The sequence below is a fragment of the Medicago sativa genome, chromosome 7 (assembly GCF_051527215.1).
Source record: "Medicago sativa cultivar Bolivia chromosome 7, Bolivia_mono, whole genome shotgun sequence".
In the NCBI taxonomy this organism is placed as follows: domain Eukaryota; kingdom Viridiplantae; phylum Streptophyta; class Magnoliopsida; order Fabales; family Fabaceae; genus Medicago; species Medicago sativa.
In genome coordinates, this window is record NC_140755.1 from 98,371,430 (window position 1) to 98,388,056 (window position 16,627).

Genomic DNA, 16,627 nt, shown 5'->3' on the forward strand with positions numbered 1-16,627 from the left:
TCACTGCACACAATTGTATATACAGGACAATTAATTGACTTCGGCAGCTTCAAGTAATCTACTAGAAATCTATCACAAAACATGTACACATATGCTATATATATTTATACATGTTAGTGCAAATGGCTCTTTTTATCCAATTAACTTATATATATACGAAGGGCATGTACATATATATTAGTGTACGACTTGTATGAAATTATTGATGGGATTAGTTATAATGTCATGAACTCTCTTCACAAAATTACATTTACCGAATTCAATCGGTAATTCTCGAACTCACAATTAAATTAATTCTCGAACACACAGAGGCATACGACATGAACATCTTAGCATATATTCAAGTCATAAAATACACAAATCACATTTAAATTAATGATTGAATCAGAAACAAAAATCAAACATATAATTATAGCAATGTAAAAGAATATTAATTTAACAAGAATCATCAAAAGATTACGAAAAAAATCAATGGAAAACAAAACCCTTCACTACCCACATGAGTACACAACCCTTATGAAGAATAAAGACTCCCTCCTTACAAACTCATCCTAAAGCATGTTAGATGCAATCTAATGATTCACAGACCTAATATTAGTGAAAGACAGTCTCACCCTTACCTTAGATAGTTTTTCTGAAATCAAAGCAGCGTTCTTCGTTCCTAGGGTTCTCTCTCTCTCTCTCTGAGTTCTCCTCTTTCTCCTCTTTCTCCAAAAAGCGGTTTAACGTAAAACTCTTTCCAACCTAAGCTTCTCTATTTGTAACACCTTCTTATTTCTCTTACACCTCAAAACTACTCCTCATAATCTTATTTATTTCTAAATTAAATATATCTCTCACAAATAACAAATATATTTCTACACCAAATAACAAATATATCTCTAACAAATAACAAATATATTTATACACCAAATAACAAATATATCTCTAACAAATAACAAATATATTTCTACACCAAATAACAAATATATCTCTAACAAATAACAAATATATTATGCTAGTAAATACCAACATATAACATAACAAAATACCACTCATCAAAATAAATCGACTAAATCATAAAAAGACATCTAATCTCAAAACTACCTCCAAATCTACTTACTCTAATAATTCTCATATTCTTATAAATAATAGAATAATGCCACTTAATAAAATACTAACACCTCACATATTTAAATAAATCACATAAATAGACTCTAACTTAATAAAAATAATTAAATAAAAAGGAGGGCGTTACATAATTGACTATTTACTCATAAAGAATGTGCTAGTGTCATGGGATTATACTCAAACATTTTTAAAATACCACTAATAAAATATACCTGAATTATCAGACGTAGAAATGTAAGGAGTAGGTTCTTCACATTGGACCCAGATCCGATGGACATCCGCAAAAAATACTCGCAATGGGTAGGATAAAACCCCGCTTTTATGGATATGGTCTTAGGTCCGGGTAATTACCTGCAAATTTAGATGGGTATGGGTGCGGGTAAGGGCACTATACTACCCAGCCCCGCAACCCGCACATACATATTTACATAATATAATAAATATTTTATTTATTTTTGGTGTACAATTATTTAATTTATTTAGCTATTTAAGCATAAACCTAAACCTAAAAACTAATACGGTAATCGTTTCATCCTTACCTTCATAAGCTCACGAGCTACAAATTTATGGTTTAAATCAATTTGATGTTTATTTTAGCATGCACTTTTTTATATGTATTTTAAATGTTTTTATTTTAATTTTCGAGGAATATTTTGGATGTTTTTTTATTTGTTAAATACTACGATTTCTACTATTTGATGAGTTGCTTTAAAATATTTTGGATCATAGTTTTATTTCAATTGTGATGTTTTTATTGTCTTTTTATAATTAAAGTGCGGGTAATGGGTACTGGTATGATCACTTAGGTACCCATAGGGTATGGGGAAAGACACTAAAGTTGTTACCCACGAGGGTACTGTAACACCCACGACGTGGCTTTCGATATCCCGCCAGTTGGATACGAAAGGTTCCCGCCAGTTGGAACGGGCACTATCCGTAAGGATGACCCCACGTTAATAAGAGGAACCGAATCACATCGGAATGAGAGGGATCCGGAGGCCGTGTAGGTATGGACTACATGGTTGAAGGAAGGCTTATAAGAATTGTTAGGTACTACCCATATCAACAAGATGCATCTTCTTTTCGGTAGCCCATTCCATAAGAACTCCACAGTTAAGCGTGCTTGGCTTGGAGTAGTACTTGGATGGGTGACCTACCGGGAAGTTTCCCGGTAAGCATGTGAGTGAGGACAAAGCATGCTGAAAAGACTCGTGTTGGTTTGTGGGGTTAGTCGGCAATCCTAAAAGCAGTCTGGGATGTTACAAAATGGTATCAGAGCAGACCTCTCCCAGTACGGTGTGGTTCGGGGACGAACCAGGCGGAAGCTGGTGGGCATGTAACACCCACGACGTGGCTTTCGATATCCCGCCAGTTGGATACGAAAGGTTCCCGCCAGTTGGAACGGGCACTATCCGTAAGGATGACCCCACGTTAATAAGAGGAACCGAATCACATCGGAATGAGAGGGATCCGGAGGCCGTGTAGGTATGGACTACATGGTTGAAGGAAGGCTTATAAGAATTGTTAGGTACTACCCATATCAACAAGATGCATCTTCTTTTCGGTAGCCCATTCCATAAGAACTCCACAGTTAAGCGTGCTTGGCTTGGAGTAGTACTTGGATGGGTGACCTACCGGGAAGTTTCCCGGTAAGCATGTGAGTGAGGACAAAGCATGCTGAAAAGACTCGTGTTGGTTTGTGGGGTTAGTCGGCAATCCTAAAAGCAGTCTGGGATGTTACAGGTACGGACTCGGGTATGACATTTTTTACAAACACGGGTATGGGGAAGGGTACTATATTACCCTCCCCATTGGGTACCCATTGTCATCGCTACTTATCATCACCATCTAACTATCTGGGAATTGATTGAACTATTATTGATTAAAGACGGGTAAGTGAATGATGTGTAATGTGTTAGGTTAATCGTAAAAGTTTTACTTTGCAATTTCATAAAAAACGGTTGTAAAATGGTAATTAGCATCATGTTGTTTATAGATTGAAGTCCATAAATGACATCAATGTAGCATGTAACATACATAAACAAGGTTTTTTTTGAAAGAATACATAAACAGGGTTTAAGGTGGTCTAAAACACAGTCACCACATGCATAAAGAATTAAAAAATTGTAACAATTGGAATACATATAACTGGGCAAGTAAAGGGCACGTGTAAAAAAATACAATTAACATTATAAGCACACAAACTATGAATCTAAGACTAGGAACTTATTGTATAAATATTTTATAAGAATAAGAATGTTATACATAACTATGCTATTTGGTGAGTCTGTAAACCACATCTAGAGAGTTCAACACTGGGCTGATTCCTTGGATTTCCATTGAACAATTTCATAGAAAATGCTCCTCCAAATTTGTTGAAATCAAATGGGAACTTCCATTTCTTTGCGGACTCTTTAGTAATGAAGCTTCTCATATTCATATTATCTTGTTTCAACATATCTATTGCTAAACTGAGTTGTTTAATCACCTCTATTTTCTCTTCATCCTTTTGCTTGAGCTCTTCCTTTTGTGCCACATTCTCTCCCCTTAGTTTTTCTATTTCTTCCCTCAACTTCATTACTTCATCACAAACTACATCTTTCTGTTTCAATTGCTCCTTATGAACCGTGTTCTCTTGGCTTATTTTCTTAATTTCGTCTCTCAGCCTCATCACTTCGTCGTTGACAGCCACAGACGAAACTCGCTCTTCTTTTGTGTAGTTATGATGAAATTTAGCCACCTCTTTTTCTTCATGCTCGGGATCATCAACTTCGGATTCCATAGACTCGTCTATGTCAAAATTCTCAGAATAGGTATCGTAACCAGTGTCTGCAAAACTCATCAACTTCTCTATCTGATACTTAGCTGAAGCAAAAGGCGATCCCCCTAACACGAGGTGGCCATTTCCAGTGTCGGGTTTCACTTGATCATACCGCTCGGCCAACGAGCGGTGTGTTCGATAGAAATCTTCAACCATGCTAACAAGTTCGGGTCGCTTCTTGTAATACATCTCTGCACGTTTTGCAAAGGAATCTGCATCTTCTTCAATTAACTTTAACATTGCATTTGTCTTCTCGTTCAGCTCTGCAATAAACATGGAACAGAGTCGCACATCAATTTTATCTCTTCCGTAATACAACTTTCATGTGGCACAAATAAAAAGATTCTGGCATACCAAATATATACAAGTGCATGTTTGAATACACTTCTGATAGTAAAGGTGATTTTTGAATCATAAAATTGATTTATTTTGGCACATTTTTGAGTATTCGGGTTTCACAAAAAGAAAAATTACAACCACAAAGTGAATTTTAACTTAAACATGAATAGATAACAATAGTACTAAATTTTAACCAAAATAAATTTTATAATTTTATACAAGATTTAATTCATACACACTCAAAGTGTAAAAAAAATTACATTGAGGATCAATCATAATTGCAAGATTATTTCAAGGTTTAACTTTAATCATAACAGGTAAAGATCCTCTCCATTTATAACTTTTTCCATTTGTTGCAATTTAGAGAGAGATTGACAAAAAAAAAAAAAAAGGTGGTGGGTCCTATCACTAAGTGGATCCCACCATCATTATTTTTTTATGTGTCTATCTCTCTCCAAATTATAACAAATGGAAAAAGTTATAAATGGAGAAGATCTTCACTCAATCATAACTACTTCTAACATTACACATAGAGCAATGATAGTATGACTAAGTGTTATTTGTTACAGTGTAGAACTTTTTACACGGAGGATATATGAAAATCAAACTCATTTATAAAATCAATTGTTGCTAGCTAGGACAAAACATAGTTTAAGACTAAGTCACCAACACACGTTGGCTCAGTTGGTAAGGAACGGACCACTTCCTTGCAGAAGGTTGTGTGTTCGATTCCCTCTGCCGATGTGAGGGCAGTGTTGGTGGGTGATCTGTAAGTACCTCTATAAATACCCTTTAGACCCGGAGGCGTGCCCTAACCCTGATGGTGACCGGAGCCGAACCCACCTAAACTTTTGCATACAAAGACTAAGTCACGCTGAAACCAAATAAAGGTGTCCAACGGCTAAATGCATAAGACAAAAGGTGGGACAAGAAAAGAACGTTAAAAACAACAGTCAAACAAATCACAACGGTAACCTACAACCTTTTGACCTTTTGTATCAACACATTATTTTAGACCAGCATTCCTCCTTTTCTATCAACACAATAATTTCTATGAGCACTACAAATCAACAACGACCAACTTTTATTCCACTAATTGGGATTGACTACATAGATCAAATTTAGTCATAATATTCTATCATAAATGATACTTCTATTCAACTCATTAATCTCTAAATATTTTTTAGTAATTTCTTTTATAGTTTTTCTTGTATCCTCCATCTAATCTACTCTCTTAATATGTTCACACCACCTACCTAAGTTTATTTTGATAACTACTAACGGATCTATTTTGGGGGAAATCACTAAAGTAAAAATGCAAAGACAGATACGGATTCTCTCTGCTCGGGGAAACAAACGTTCACGCATTTGGGACAGAGAGATGCAAAACAATATATTTTATTTTAAAATAAAAAATATTGATTTTGATGAGACCAACCATCAATGTCCCAAAGGCATGAAAAACAATTTCCTGAATTATTAAAGCATCGTTGAATTGAATTGAATTGAATACACATATATAAGTCATTAAATAAAGAGATTGTTATAAATAATGCATACCAGATAGAGTGGATTGAAGCCAAGGGGAACGTTTAGTATTGTTAGTGTGACTATTATCAAGCCACCACCAATTTGATTGTTGATTCTTGTTCATTATTCCAGCCATCTTTTTCTTCTTCTTCTTCGTCACTATTTTTTTGCTTGGTTAACCCCAAAACCCTATATGTTAAACAACAAAAAGAGAGAAAGTAACATGAATTTCACATGCTTTGAAACACTTGTATAATGTTATGTTGTAACGACAAGATAAGATTGGAATGAAAAACACAAAACAAAATAATCAGAATTCAATTCGCGTGCCGTCAAGTAACAACACGCACCGATTATTATTAAGATAAACACAATGTCACAGAACAGAACAAGGGCATTCCCGTCATTTCAACAAGACTAGATTATTATGAACCGAAAGATGGAAATAAAAAGAAGAAAGGGAAGTTACTAAAAATGAGTGATGGATTAGAAGAAGGAGGGAAGGTTGTTCTGAATTAAAGAATAAAGATAGACATTGCGTAAAACGAATGTAAAAACAAAGAAGGAAAATGGGAATGAACGTACTTGATTAAATTGGTGTGAGATTAGAGTGGTTTCTTCTGTGTTCTGAAACAAATAGTGGTGGAGTAGCGTCCACTCGAGGAACTCAGAGGGAAGTTGCACCATAAATACTCTTTTTAACACTACTTTTTCTCATTCTCAATTTTCAATTTATTTTGTCTCCTTCTCAAATCCTTACCTATCATAGTCTGCCACGTGTATTTAATATCATGGATAAACCGACCACCTCACCCTGTTCTGTTACATACGGGTTGGACTCAAATCCGGATTTCCACTACTTCATAGTATATACTTCTTCGTTTTACTATACTTGTCCATTTTGAAGAAATTACATATATTAAGGAATCAAATACATGTTGTCATTTTTGATGAAATTTTTTGTGTTTTTTCTATAATACATTTACTCATTTATTATTTCATTTCATTATTTCTCTCTACAATAAATAAGTAAGGGTATTATTGATAAACCAATAATTAATGTTACATTGAAACTTGAAAGTGACAAGTAAAGTGAAACAAAATTATTCTTCAAAATGGACAAGTATTGTGAAATGGAGGGAGTATTATCAATAAGGGTCATGTAAACTTGGAGTCCATCTTTGCTCCATTTATGCTTGCTCAATTTACCCCATTTGATGTGTGAAACATGTCAAAAGAATATCCAATGGTTGAAATTAAAAAGGGACAAATAGGTAATAAAACAAAATCCTTAGCAATCAGGTTCTGGAAAAAAGCGATATCGACCTTCACAATTGATTTTTTAGATTTTCAAAATGGACCAAAAACCACCACATCCGGCGGAGGAAACGACGGAGCCACCGTCCTCCGACGAAGCAAAACCTTCACTCTTCCCTGTATTCCCCGTAACAAATCTTCTCTTCAAATCAGATGTTGTCAAAATCAGATGTTGTTCCACCTACTTTGAGTGCTATGAGTTTCGATTAAATAAAATAAACTAAGGGAAGCCACCGAATGAATTGAATTAGCACTAAAAACTAACGAGAAAGTTTGGATTTCACAATGTTTTAGTTGTTACCATTGCTAGTTGTGAACTCAAGTAAATTGGCCTAATGGATTTCACGCAGTCATTCTAAACTCAATTTGGATGAAAGTTTGGCAATTTGGGCGGAAATGAAATTGATGGAATTGGGTTGGTTTCAAGCTTCTTCTGTTTTGAAACAAGCAACAGGTTCTGGAAAAAGATATGGAGATTGACAGATGTGTTTCTAGAAGTAATCACATGTGTGTTTGTTTATTGTTGCCTTTTTTATTTCAACCGTTGGATATTATTTTGCCACATGTCACACATCCATGATGGTAAATGGGGTAAATGGTACAAAGGTAAATGGAGCAAAGATGGACTCGCTAACTTGTGAGACACAAGTTAAAGAGTTTAAAAAGGAAATTAAAAATAAATTTTATATTGAAAGTATAATTTTTGCAACTTTTAAGACATTGAATGCACAAGTTTTAAGAAAAACTTTCTACATTTGCCTTCTTAATTTATGCCCCATGGGCACAAGTTAACATTTTCCTATCAATAATAATATGAGAAATGATATTTGAACCATCATTGTTCGACAACTTTGTAACAACTTTTTCTCTTGTACTCACATTATGTTTTTTGTGCAAATGCTAAATTTCTTTATGTATTTTGATTGTCTAACAAGTTGTTTTAGTAAAGGGTTGTTCCAATAACATTTCTATATCAATATTAGGCGTGCTAATTGTTTGATTATACGGTGGAAAGAATTGATTTTGATAAAACTTTTAAATTAAAATTTATTTATGTTTATATACGTTTGTATAAAAGTGAATGAATTATAAAATTTGTATGTGAAAATAGGTAGAATCAATTCAACTCGGCAAGAAAGCCAAAAACTAAACATCATAGTCAATTCTACATCTCCTCAATCAATTTTAGTTCCTTTAAATCAGGGGCGTATGCTTTCGGGGCCAAGGGGTGACTATGGCTACCCCCAAAGAGAAAAAAAATATTGAATAAGTAGGTGTATATTTACATTTAGCTACCCCTAATAATATATAGTTGGCTACTCCAAGTTCAATTTTAGGTAGAAATTTTTTTTTGTTTGATTTTACTTACTTTTCAATCAAACTTTGGATTAATATTTGATCTCGTCCCCTAAAAACCGGAGGGTTAGCACCCAAAAGATAGTAATATTCTTTGATTTTTTTTTTTGTTTATTGGTAAAATTTACTATTAATTTTGAAATATAATTTATTTTGCTTTATATATGGCCACCTCATGAAAACTTTGCTAGCTTCGCCGCTGCTTTAAACGGAACCAAAACAAAGATACACATAGTGAAAGTTAATCTTATATCAATAATATCATACAATATAATAATTATACTTTTTTTGAAAGATTGTAATAGTTATACTTAAGAATATGATTTGTCAATTAATTAATCCAAAATATAAGACCAGCATATGATGGATGATTAATATATTCGAATGTAATAAAAATCATGTGGGTATGGCCGTGTGGGTTATGAATTTACAAACGTGACGGAGCGTACATAGAGAGAGAGATATGAAAGATACTGATATAACGGTTGGAATCGCAATGTCACGCACTCACACTTTATTTAGTCAATTATTGTACTATTTTTTAGGAAAATGATTGGTAGACCACTTATATTTTCATACCACTCATACACCCCCACATATTTGAGAGGAGAGAGATGGATGAAAGGGAAGAGGGACAAAGTATTTGTGGAGTCTAGGCCACATGTCACATGTTTATGTGGAAGTTTAATTGTGTATGCCACCTATGGGTGTACATGTATCATCACTCATTTTTTATCGCAACGTTCATGTGAAGTAGTAGTTTCTTTTGAAGGCCAAAAAGTAGAAGTATATTAAAAACCATACTCTAGAGCAGCACTCATATGGTTTAATTTGATTTTCTTGCATGATACGTGTGAGTTGTATTTTGATTTGATACTACTAACCCGAACTTAATTGAGATATAAATTCTATGTGTATCTATTTTAGAAATGAATCATTAAATCTCGATTTGTTTGGATGAATAACATGAATCACAACTTGTCCATAAATCACATGATTCAAATTTTATGATAGGAATCTTATTTACAACGTCTCTAACAATTTATAACAAAATTTGATTGACAATTGGGATGACTGTGTTTGTGGAGTTAACAAGTGAAATGGCAAGACATAGTTAATTATTTCTTTGAAAAATGTTAACAAATGCCTTGAGATGCACTCAACACATTGAAACTAAAAAATGTAAATTTTTCTACATAAAACTTACCAATTACTTCTAATTGCCCCTACTTCTCTTTCTTTACTCTTAGGAGCAACCACTGCTCAAAAGTGGACATTCATCTTTGCAAAACTCTTAATTCATTCCGTGGACAATATCTAGTGCATCTGGGAAACGTTACCGTTCAATGTAGATTTATTCGGTTTATTGTGTGTAGAGATGATGCACTTTAAATTGATTTTGAGGTAAAAATCATCTAGTTCAAAAATAAAATCACGCTGTTTAATTGATATAGTGCTGCTTCATCTGTGTAATTGTTTCACATTCGTACACTTGAGTTAAAATATTCCCTGAAAGTTTTGTTCGCCGGTATTGTAAAATTTGTAATTTATCGTTGGTGATTTGTACCAGACCAGTAGTACCTCTTTTTTGACCCACGGATGGGTAATATGACCCGAATTCCACGGACTTAATGTTAAATATGTTAGAAAAAAAAATGCTAAGGTAATAATAATTAAATAGAAACGGTAAGCTAGAATGAAAGTTAGGTAACACAACCACCAATTTATTTTATTTAATCTAATTTTTGGTCATCATATAACATTAAAATTGAACAGTGGACATGACTAGTTAGGCAGCGTGTAGTGAAACTTCAACTTTACTGATCCAGCTTAAATAGTAGTAGCAGTTCAGTGCAGACAACAAACTTAAAAAACACGAGTAAATGACAATCCTGGTACTAGAAAGGGCCTGGGCCTCGTGGTGGACCGCCGAAGCAATCTTGTAGCAACCAGCAACAGCATAAGCAGGAAAGGCTGCATTGAGGAATTCAAATTTAATTAGAACAGAATCCATTAGCTACTAAATGAAAATCATTCATGATTGAGTAACTCATTCTATTGTTTTTAAAATTTAATTTAATCATCTACAAAACAACATAATACACCTTTTTTCTTTCAAAATCAAAAGAACTTGTGTTTATCATCATCATAATTATGAGTCTAATTATAACTCACCATGAAGATATGAAGCTGCATAAACCATTAGCAAATCCACCAAAAAAGCCCCCAGGTCCAGGTGGACCCCAGCCAGGTCCAGGACCCCAACCAGGTCCACCGGGCCCAAAAGGCCCAGGACTCCAACCAGGCCCGCCAGGTCCAAGGCCCCCACCGGGTCCACCAGGCCCTCCTGGTCCACCAGGTCCCATATGGTTAATTGGCTATCTTTGCAGCACCAAATTACACCACGGCAAAGGAACTGGGGAGAATAAGGTTCAGCTACAGCAGAATGAATTATGAGGCCAAAGGGTAGTAAAATTTATTTGTTTTGCTCCTTTTATGTGACTGTGATATGACGAGTACACAAAGCTACAAAATTGACTCATATATATGGGATGTAATGTAACATTCAACAAATTTTCTTGTTGAGTGAATTAAGAATGAATCAAAAACTAACAGTCAAAGGGGTGCATGGTTAGCTACCTTTCAAACCTATGAATCAAACAAGATATATGGTTCAGATGGATTCTGTCGTTTCAGTATACAGAATTTATGTAATATTGGCAAATTAATTCAATCTATCTATTCCAACTTCAGCACCAGGCAAATATACTTTGTCACTTCAACGATCAATCAAATGATCCTGTTGACCAGCTGTTGAACAAATAGACTAGTGAGCCGCTTTCATACGTAGTTCATAATAGTTTTACTATTGTGTGTTTGGTTTCGGAACATAGAGCTGATGAACAAAACGAAACATAGAGCTGATGAACAAAACAGACTGCATCAAACCTCAAAAATCCAATGCCCCCAAAGATCCTGAAAAACACATTGTCATCAACTTGCTGTAGATTCATAAATCGGCAGCAGATTAAATTTGGTTACACTTTTGACAAATTAGTTTACACCCTTGAAGGACAAGAGGCACCAAAGCATTTGTCTATCAAATATGCCAATTCCAGTCTCTTAAACTAATAGAATGAGACCAGAACACCCAAACCCCACCAGCAGCACAACAATAGAAAGCCAATACCACACAAAATGCGGAGACGATCAGAAACAAGCACCAAATGTAATAAGGTCGACTACGACGGTGCTATGAATTTCCCAGATAAACAAGGCTCTGCATCAAGCCACACAACATCCCTAGCAATGAGCCAATGACAACAATATCGGACTGCAACCAATTAAACCCAAATCTGCTCTAACTGTAGCGAATCAGCACCTGCTCCTGAAAAAATGCTCAGAGAGAACTACTCCAATACTAACATTGACAGCAAGAACCAAGTGAAAAACTAAAGCTTTTTAAATGATCCTACAAGACTCCAAAACTAAAGCCTGCCTCTAGACATTGCCAAACTTATATATCCAATTCAAGTCATGATACAACTGAGGCAAATCCTTGGATTCATGTGCAATTGGACGAATTTGATTTGATATTCAACCAATTCCACGAATGCATTTTAGCCTACTCAACCAACTTCTCCATACATATATCTCTGTTGTGAAATATTTTCTCGTGTCTAGACTTCCAAATTCACCCAAAACATGCGAACCAAATCACACTAACCCGCTTTGAAAATGTTCTCCCATTACCGATTAATCCTTCAAACCGATCTAGATGCAATGCACCATTATGTAATGCTGTGGATAGCCCAAGCCAATGAAAAATTGCATACCCAACACCTGCAAAAGTCGGACAAGCTAAATTTAATATTTGCTCAAGAAGTTCATGTTATTGTTATTGTTCCTTGTTGAGTGACTACAAGAAGTCCATCTCTTATATTTGCTTTCTGATACATATGGCTGACAAAAGGCCTTCAATTATTCAGTTGAAGCAACGAGAACACTTAAGAAAAAAAGGATTTGAGGTAAGCAATGAAGGTGCTATCTTTATCAATAAGATTCACAACAACCCTAGAGTCCATCTAAGAAAAACATCACTAAAAGATGACTTTGCGTGATAACCTAATGTCCAAAAGAAAACTCCATGGTTCAGTGCTCAAGGCATGTCAAGAACCTGACATACTATGAATTTTTTTGATAAAAGCTCCAACAGGGGGTTCCAAATTAAGCCCCCTAGCATACTATGGAAACCTTTGATAAAAACTCCTAAAGGATTTCAAATAAGCCCCCTAACATACTATGGAAACCTTTGATAAAAGCTCCTTTGCATAAGTTTGAAAATAAAAAAGCAAATGCATTTTGGTATTTCCACAACATCCAAATCAAAAGAGAAAACAAAGTGCCAGTTATGATAAGTTGAATCAATGTTGCCATTGGAAAGATTCCACTCAACACATTGATATTAACCTATGATCAAAATTTAACAACAGTAAATAATCATGATAGACGACTTTTTCCAAAATTCCTAAACAACGTTCAATCTTTCAACAAATGCATTATAGACTCAACCTGGTCATTATGTCTCTGCAGTCATCACTAGTTGTCATGCCCCTTCTAATCCCAATCTTCATGTGTAAGAAGTTAGTCATGACTGGATCCTTTAAGGAGGCCCTTTGAAATTCTAAATAGAATATGAATCGCCAACCCTTGATTTCTTATAATGAAGGAATTTATAGTCTGACTTAATGAAGAATAAGCCAACATTGGTTACGGATCAGCCTGGGAAATCAACATGAGCAGTAGCTCTAGGTTTAATGTTGGGCAAGCTATCTAGTTACAAATTTGAAGAATGATATTACCAATTTTTCCACAACTCCAAACTCCCTTTGAGGCATATGAGCGAGTTGAAATCCTCTACGTTTAATGGACACTTCCATTTAGAGAGAGATAGACACTGAAATAAATTATCATTTAATTTCATTTGTCTACGTCCCTCCAAATGAAAGTATCCATTAAATGAAGAGGATATCAACTCATATGAGTAGGAGACCTTATAGAAGCGAATTCTGTGGCCATTTGGATCAATAAAGTTCTTTTTTTCTTGCCAAGACAGAAAAGAATTCGATTAAAGATTAAATAAGGCCCATTAGTACAAAGAGTACTAATAGAGGATAGAAATACAGGAATTTCAATAACAATAAAAAATAACAGAAACAAAAACAATAACACCAACAGATATGCAGAGGAAACATCAATTCCACATAGACCAGAAAACCACAGCATGCAGCACGAGAATTGAATCATAGACTCCTGTTAGAAGATGCATAGAACCAAGCTTTCAAAAGAAAGTGAAAATTATTATCCAACTAGAGTCAAAGTCAAACTATTGTTATAACTATTGTTGATCGCATACTTCGAATTCAAAAAAATATATATATGTTTCACTAGCATAAGCTACTCGTCCTAAATATGATAAATGTCTTTCAAAATTCAAATAATAATGAGATTGTATAAAATGAAATACGTGGAATTAATGCATCAAATACGCAAATATTAAAGAAAAAAAGGATGAAAGACAAAGATGAAGATGCTTCAGATTAGCATATAGGCACATTCTTCAAAGCTGTAACAACCCGTGTCAATTTCACGGTGCGCAGATTGTTGTTATAGCTCATGCCAATAATACTTTCGTCATCAGCTACACATCAACTCACCCCAATTCAATTCATTCTTCAATTAAAACACCAAAAAAAAAAAAAAACTACTCGATCAAAACCCAAAAGCAACGAATATGAAAAATAGCTTTTCGACAACACAATTTGGGGGCATCGCAACGACATCGAAGCTGATTGGGGTTTTACCTAACTTTAGACGCTGAAATGAAAAAGCGCGATTTAGCACATGAATGAAGAGAGAAAAAACGTTCGTTGCGACGTCGTATTACTTACGGGTATCTTCACGCTCCGGCCCAGTTATTACTTACTAGTTACTCCTATACTTCTTCTTTTAAACGTTCAAACAAGTACACTCCCTCAGTTTAAAATTAAGTCGATTCGAAGAAAATTTTTGTCATAAGTAAATTGTTTTGGAGACCCTTCAAAAAAAAAAGGTTGCTTTGGAAAAAAAAAAATTGTTTCAAATTATAAATTGAATTACCATATCAACGAAGTATTAAATACCATTTTTCCTATTATATCTTTGATTATTTATTACTCTCACTTTTTTTGATTTTTTAATTTTTTAATTTATCTTTCATACTACCTCTGGTCACTATTATAAGCAAAATTTGACTTTTTAGATACATTGAATAATTAATGTATCTAGTCCTTATTATAGATTAGATACATTAATTGTTCAATGTATCTAAAAAGTCAAATTTTGCTTATAATAATGACCGGATGAAATATGCTATTAATGAAAGATAATTTTGTAAAATTAATTATAATTTCTCTTTCCTGTACAACATTAATTAAGAAATGATCAAAAAGTCATATAATTTAGGATAGAGAGAGTAATTTTTTTAGTAAACACGAAACAAAAGCATAATGAATTGTAAATTATGTAATGAGATTAGTAACCCGTGTCAATTAAATCGCTAGTTGTTTTTTACCTTGGTCGTTTTTTGGTAACAAATTGTAATCACGATTTTGACCTCGTATCATGGTATTCTCACAACTTAAGTCAATTTAGTCTGCTATGAGACTAATCAACAAGCTTCCAGCGAGACATTTGTTTCTTTTTTATATGGGGTTGTGGCGGAGCCACGTGAGGACTGGGTATGGCCATGGCCTACCCATTAATTTGGTGAAATTACTATAATACCCTTGAGTTAATTTTAATATTACAAAACATGCCACTCGCTCTCTATCCCACTCTCAGTACTCTTTTCTCCAGAACCAGAAAGAAGCGCTTTTTCTCTTTTTCTCCCTAACGAGTTCAGTTCCACATCACTCACTCTTCCCACTCAGGCTGCGACCAGCGAATTCTTCGTATACTCTCTGTATCAATCTCTGTCTCTTATTTTTCATGTTTCAATCTCTCCACAAACCCTAAAACTGTTAAAAAATTGTAAGTGTATCTCTGATTCCTTCATCTGTTTAGTTACAACCCTGCTTCGATTTTCTTTTGTTTGTTAATGAATTTGATTTTTGATTTGGTTTTCAATTTCAATTTTTCCATAACCCTAAAATATATTGAAGGCATACAAACATTGTTGCAGCATGTGTTCAAAGGATGTCACTTCAAATTTATTGAGGGAGTTATTATGTGTTCATTTCACAATTTTTAGGAATGGAAATTTGTCTTCATTTGTTCTAAAGATTATGCTCTTGTAGCAGGCATGCAATCAGATAATAATTCCTTTCAATTTCCTTTTGTTTATGGGAATTTCAATATGTACTTTTTTTTTATATCATAGCAGTAACAAAAATGGATCAGGATTCCATTGATGTGTATCAAAATTGTTGATGTTGATAGATGTTTATGACAATTTTTTAAGTGTTTTATGGTTTACTGTTGTACTTGTATTTGGATGTGTATGTTGCTGGTGTTTTGTTTCTCATTAGACATTAAGAGGAGCATTGTCAATTGTAGAATTGTTTCAAAGGTTAATAGAGTTAACCCGGATGACATTGAGAACTCTTTAGGACGTGAACTATTTGATATTTAATGAACGGCCATCCCAAAGTTTTTTCGCTGGCTCCGCCACTGGGGTTGGGGAGCCTCCGAGACGGATTACTTAGAATCGAACTCAATTTTTTTTTTAAAGAGACACATTGATTTTTCCAATATAATGTTGGTATCACTTTTCTCCTAGTTTTGTTGTTCGTGAAGTGATTTTAGTTACATATGTTTATGAATTACGGCCTTTCAACGCTTGTTGAATTTTCTTAGGAATTCTGCTCTTTACCCAACACATTTTGCTCATTTCATAACTGAAATTCCAAAACTACCTCTGCGCGAGTTAACTTACACTGGTGTTAAATATGCATGACTTAACTCACGCAGAGATTTACACTAGCATGAGTTAACTCACACAGGGGCATTATAATCATTTCAGTTGGGAATGAGCATTTTTGATTGGGTAAAAAGCGGAATTCTTTTCTTAGATGTGTTTCATATAGTGGACAATTGTAAACTTAGTGTGGCTTT

The 16,627-nt window shown here is 34.4% G+C and overlaps 2 protein-coding genes and 1 long non-coding RNA gene across 6 annotated transcripts; 1 reads left to right on the forward strand and 2 right to left on the reverse strand.

The window, feature by feature from the left end:
* Positions 1 to 3,185: 3,185 nt before the first annotated feature.
* On the reverse strand, positions 3,186 to 6,551 carry NET3B (Kinase interacting (KIP1-like) family protein). 3 transcript variants are annotated; one of them, XM_085727367.1, is made up of 3 exons: positions 6,382 to 6,551; positions 5,831 to 5,959; positions 3,186 to 4,194 (listed from the first exon to the last, which is right to left on the reverse strand). In XM_085727367.1, the coding sequence occupies exons 1-3, from the start codon at positions 6,485 to 6,487 to the stop codon at positions 3,380 to 3,382; spliced, it is 1,050 nt and encodes a 349-aa protein (XP_085583493.1). In that variant the 5' UTR covers positions 6,488 to 6,551; the 3' UTR covers positions 3,186 to 3,379. The 3 variants fall into 3 exon arrangements, with proteins under 3 accessions (XP_085583493.1, XP_085583491.1, XP_085583492.1); XM_085727365.1 differs by having other exon boundaries at positions 5,831 to 5,989; positions 6,386 to 6,460; XM_085727366.1 differs by lacking the exon at positions 6,382 to 6,551 and adding an exon at positions 6,151 to 6,286 and having other exon boundaries at positions 5,831 to 5,989.
* Positions 6,552 to 10,176: 3,625 nt separating this feature from the next.
* Positions 10,177 to 14,516, reverse strand: LOC146910979 (uncharacterized). 2 transcript variants are annotated; one of them, XM_085727369.1, is made up of 3 exons: positions 14,338 to 14,516; positions 10,649 to 12,316; positions 10,177 to 10,447 (listed from the first exon to the last, which is right to left on the reverse strand). In XM_085727369.1, exons 2-3 carry the CDS (start codon positions 10,837 to 10,839, stop codon positions 10,372 to 10,374), a joined length of 267 nt encoding a protein of 88 aa, XP_085583495.1. In that variant the 5' UTR covers positions 10,840 to 12,316; positions 14,338 to 14,516; the 3' UTR covers positions 10,177 to 10,371. The 2 variants fall into 2 exon arrangements, with proteins under 2 accessions (XP_085583495.1, XP_085583494.1); XM_085727368.1 differs by lacking the exon at positions 14,338 to 14,516 and adding an exon at positions 13,046 to 14,293.
* An 849-nt stretch (positions 14,517 to 15,365) lies between these two features.
* Positions 15,366 to 16,063, forward strand: LOC146910980 (uncharacterized). The gene is made up of 2 exons (XR_015019616.1): positions 15,366 to 15,544; positions 15,676 to 16,063. It is a non-coding gene; the product is annotated as an uncharacterized LOC146910980 (long non-coding RNA).
* The last annotated feature ends 564 nt before the right edge of the window (positions 16,064 to 16,627 follow it).

What these genes read in the sequence shown, in the direction of transcription:
- NET3B (XM_085727367.1), bottom strand. Translation starts at nt 6,487, where the DNA reads ATGGTGCAACTTCCCTCTGAGTTCCTCGAGTGGACGCTACTCCACCAC. An exon ending in ACACCAATTTAATCAAGTAC is followed by an intron (nt 5,960 to 6,381) that starts GTTCATTCCCAT and finishes GCAAAAAAATAG; the next exon opens with TGACGAAGAAGAAGAAGAAA. An exon ending in GCTTCAATCCACTCTATCTG is followed by an intron (nt 4,195 to 5,830) that starts GTATGCATTATT and finishes TGTTTATTGCAG; the next exon opens with AGCTGAACGAGAAGACAAAT.
- LOC146910979 (XM_085727369.1), bottom strand. Translation starts at nt 10,839, where the DNA reads ATGGGACCTGGTGGACCAGGAGGGCCTGGTGGACCCGGTGGGGGCCTT. An exon ending in TGCAGCTTCATATCTTCATG is followed by an intron (nt 10,448 to 10,648) that starts GTGAGTTATAAT and finishes TCCTCAATGCAG; the next exon opens with CCTTTCCTGCTTATGCTGTT.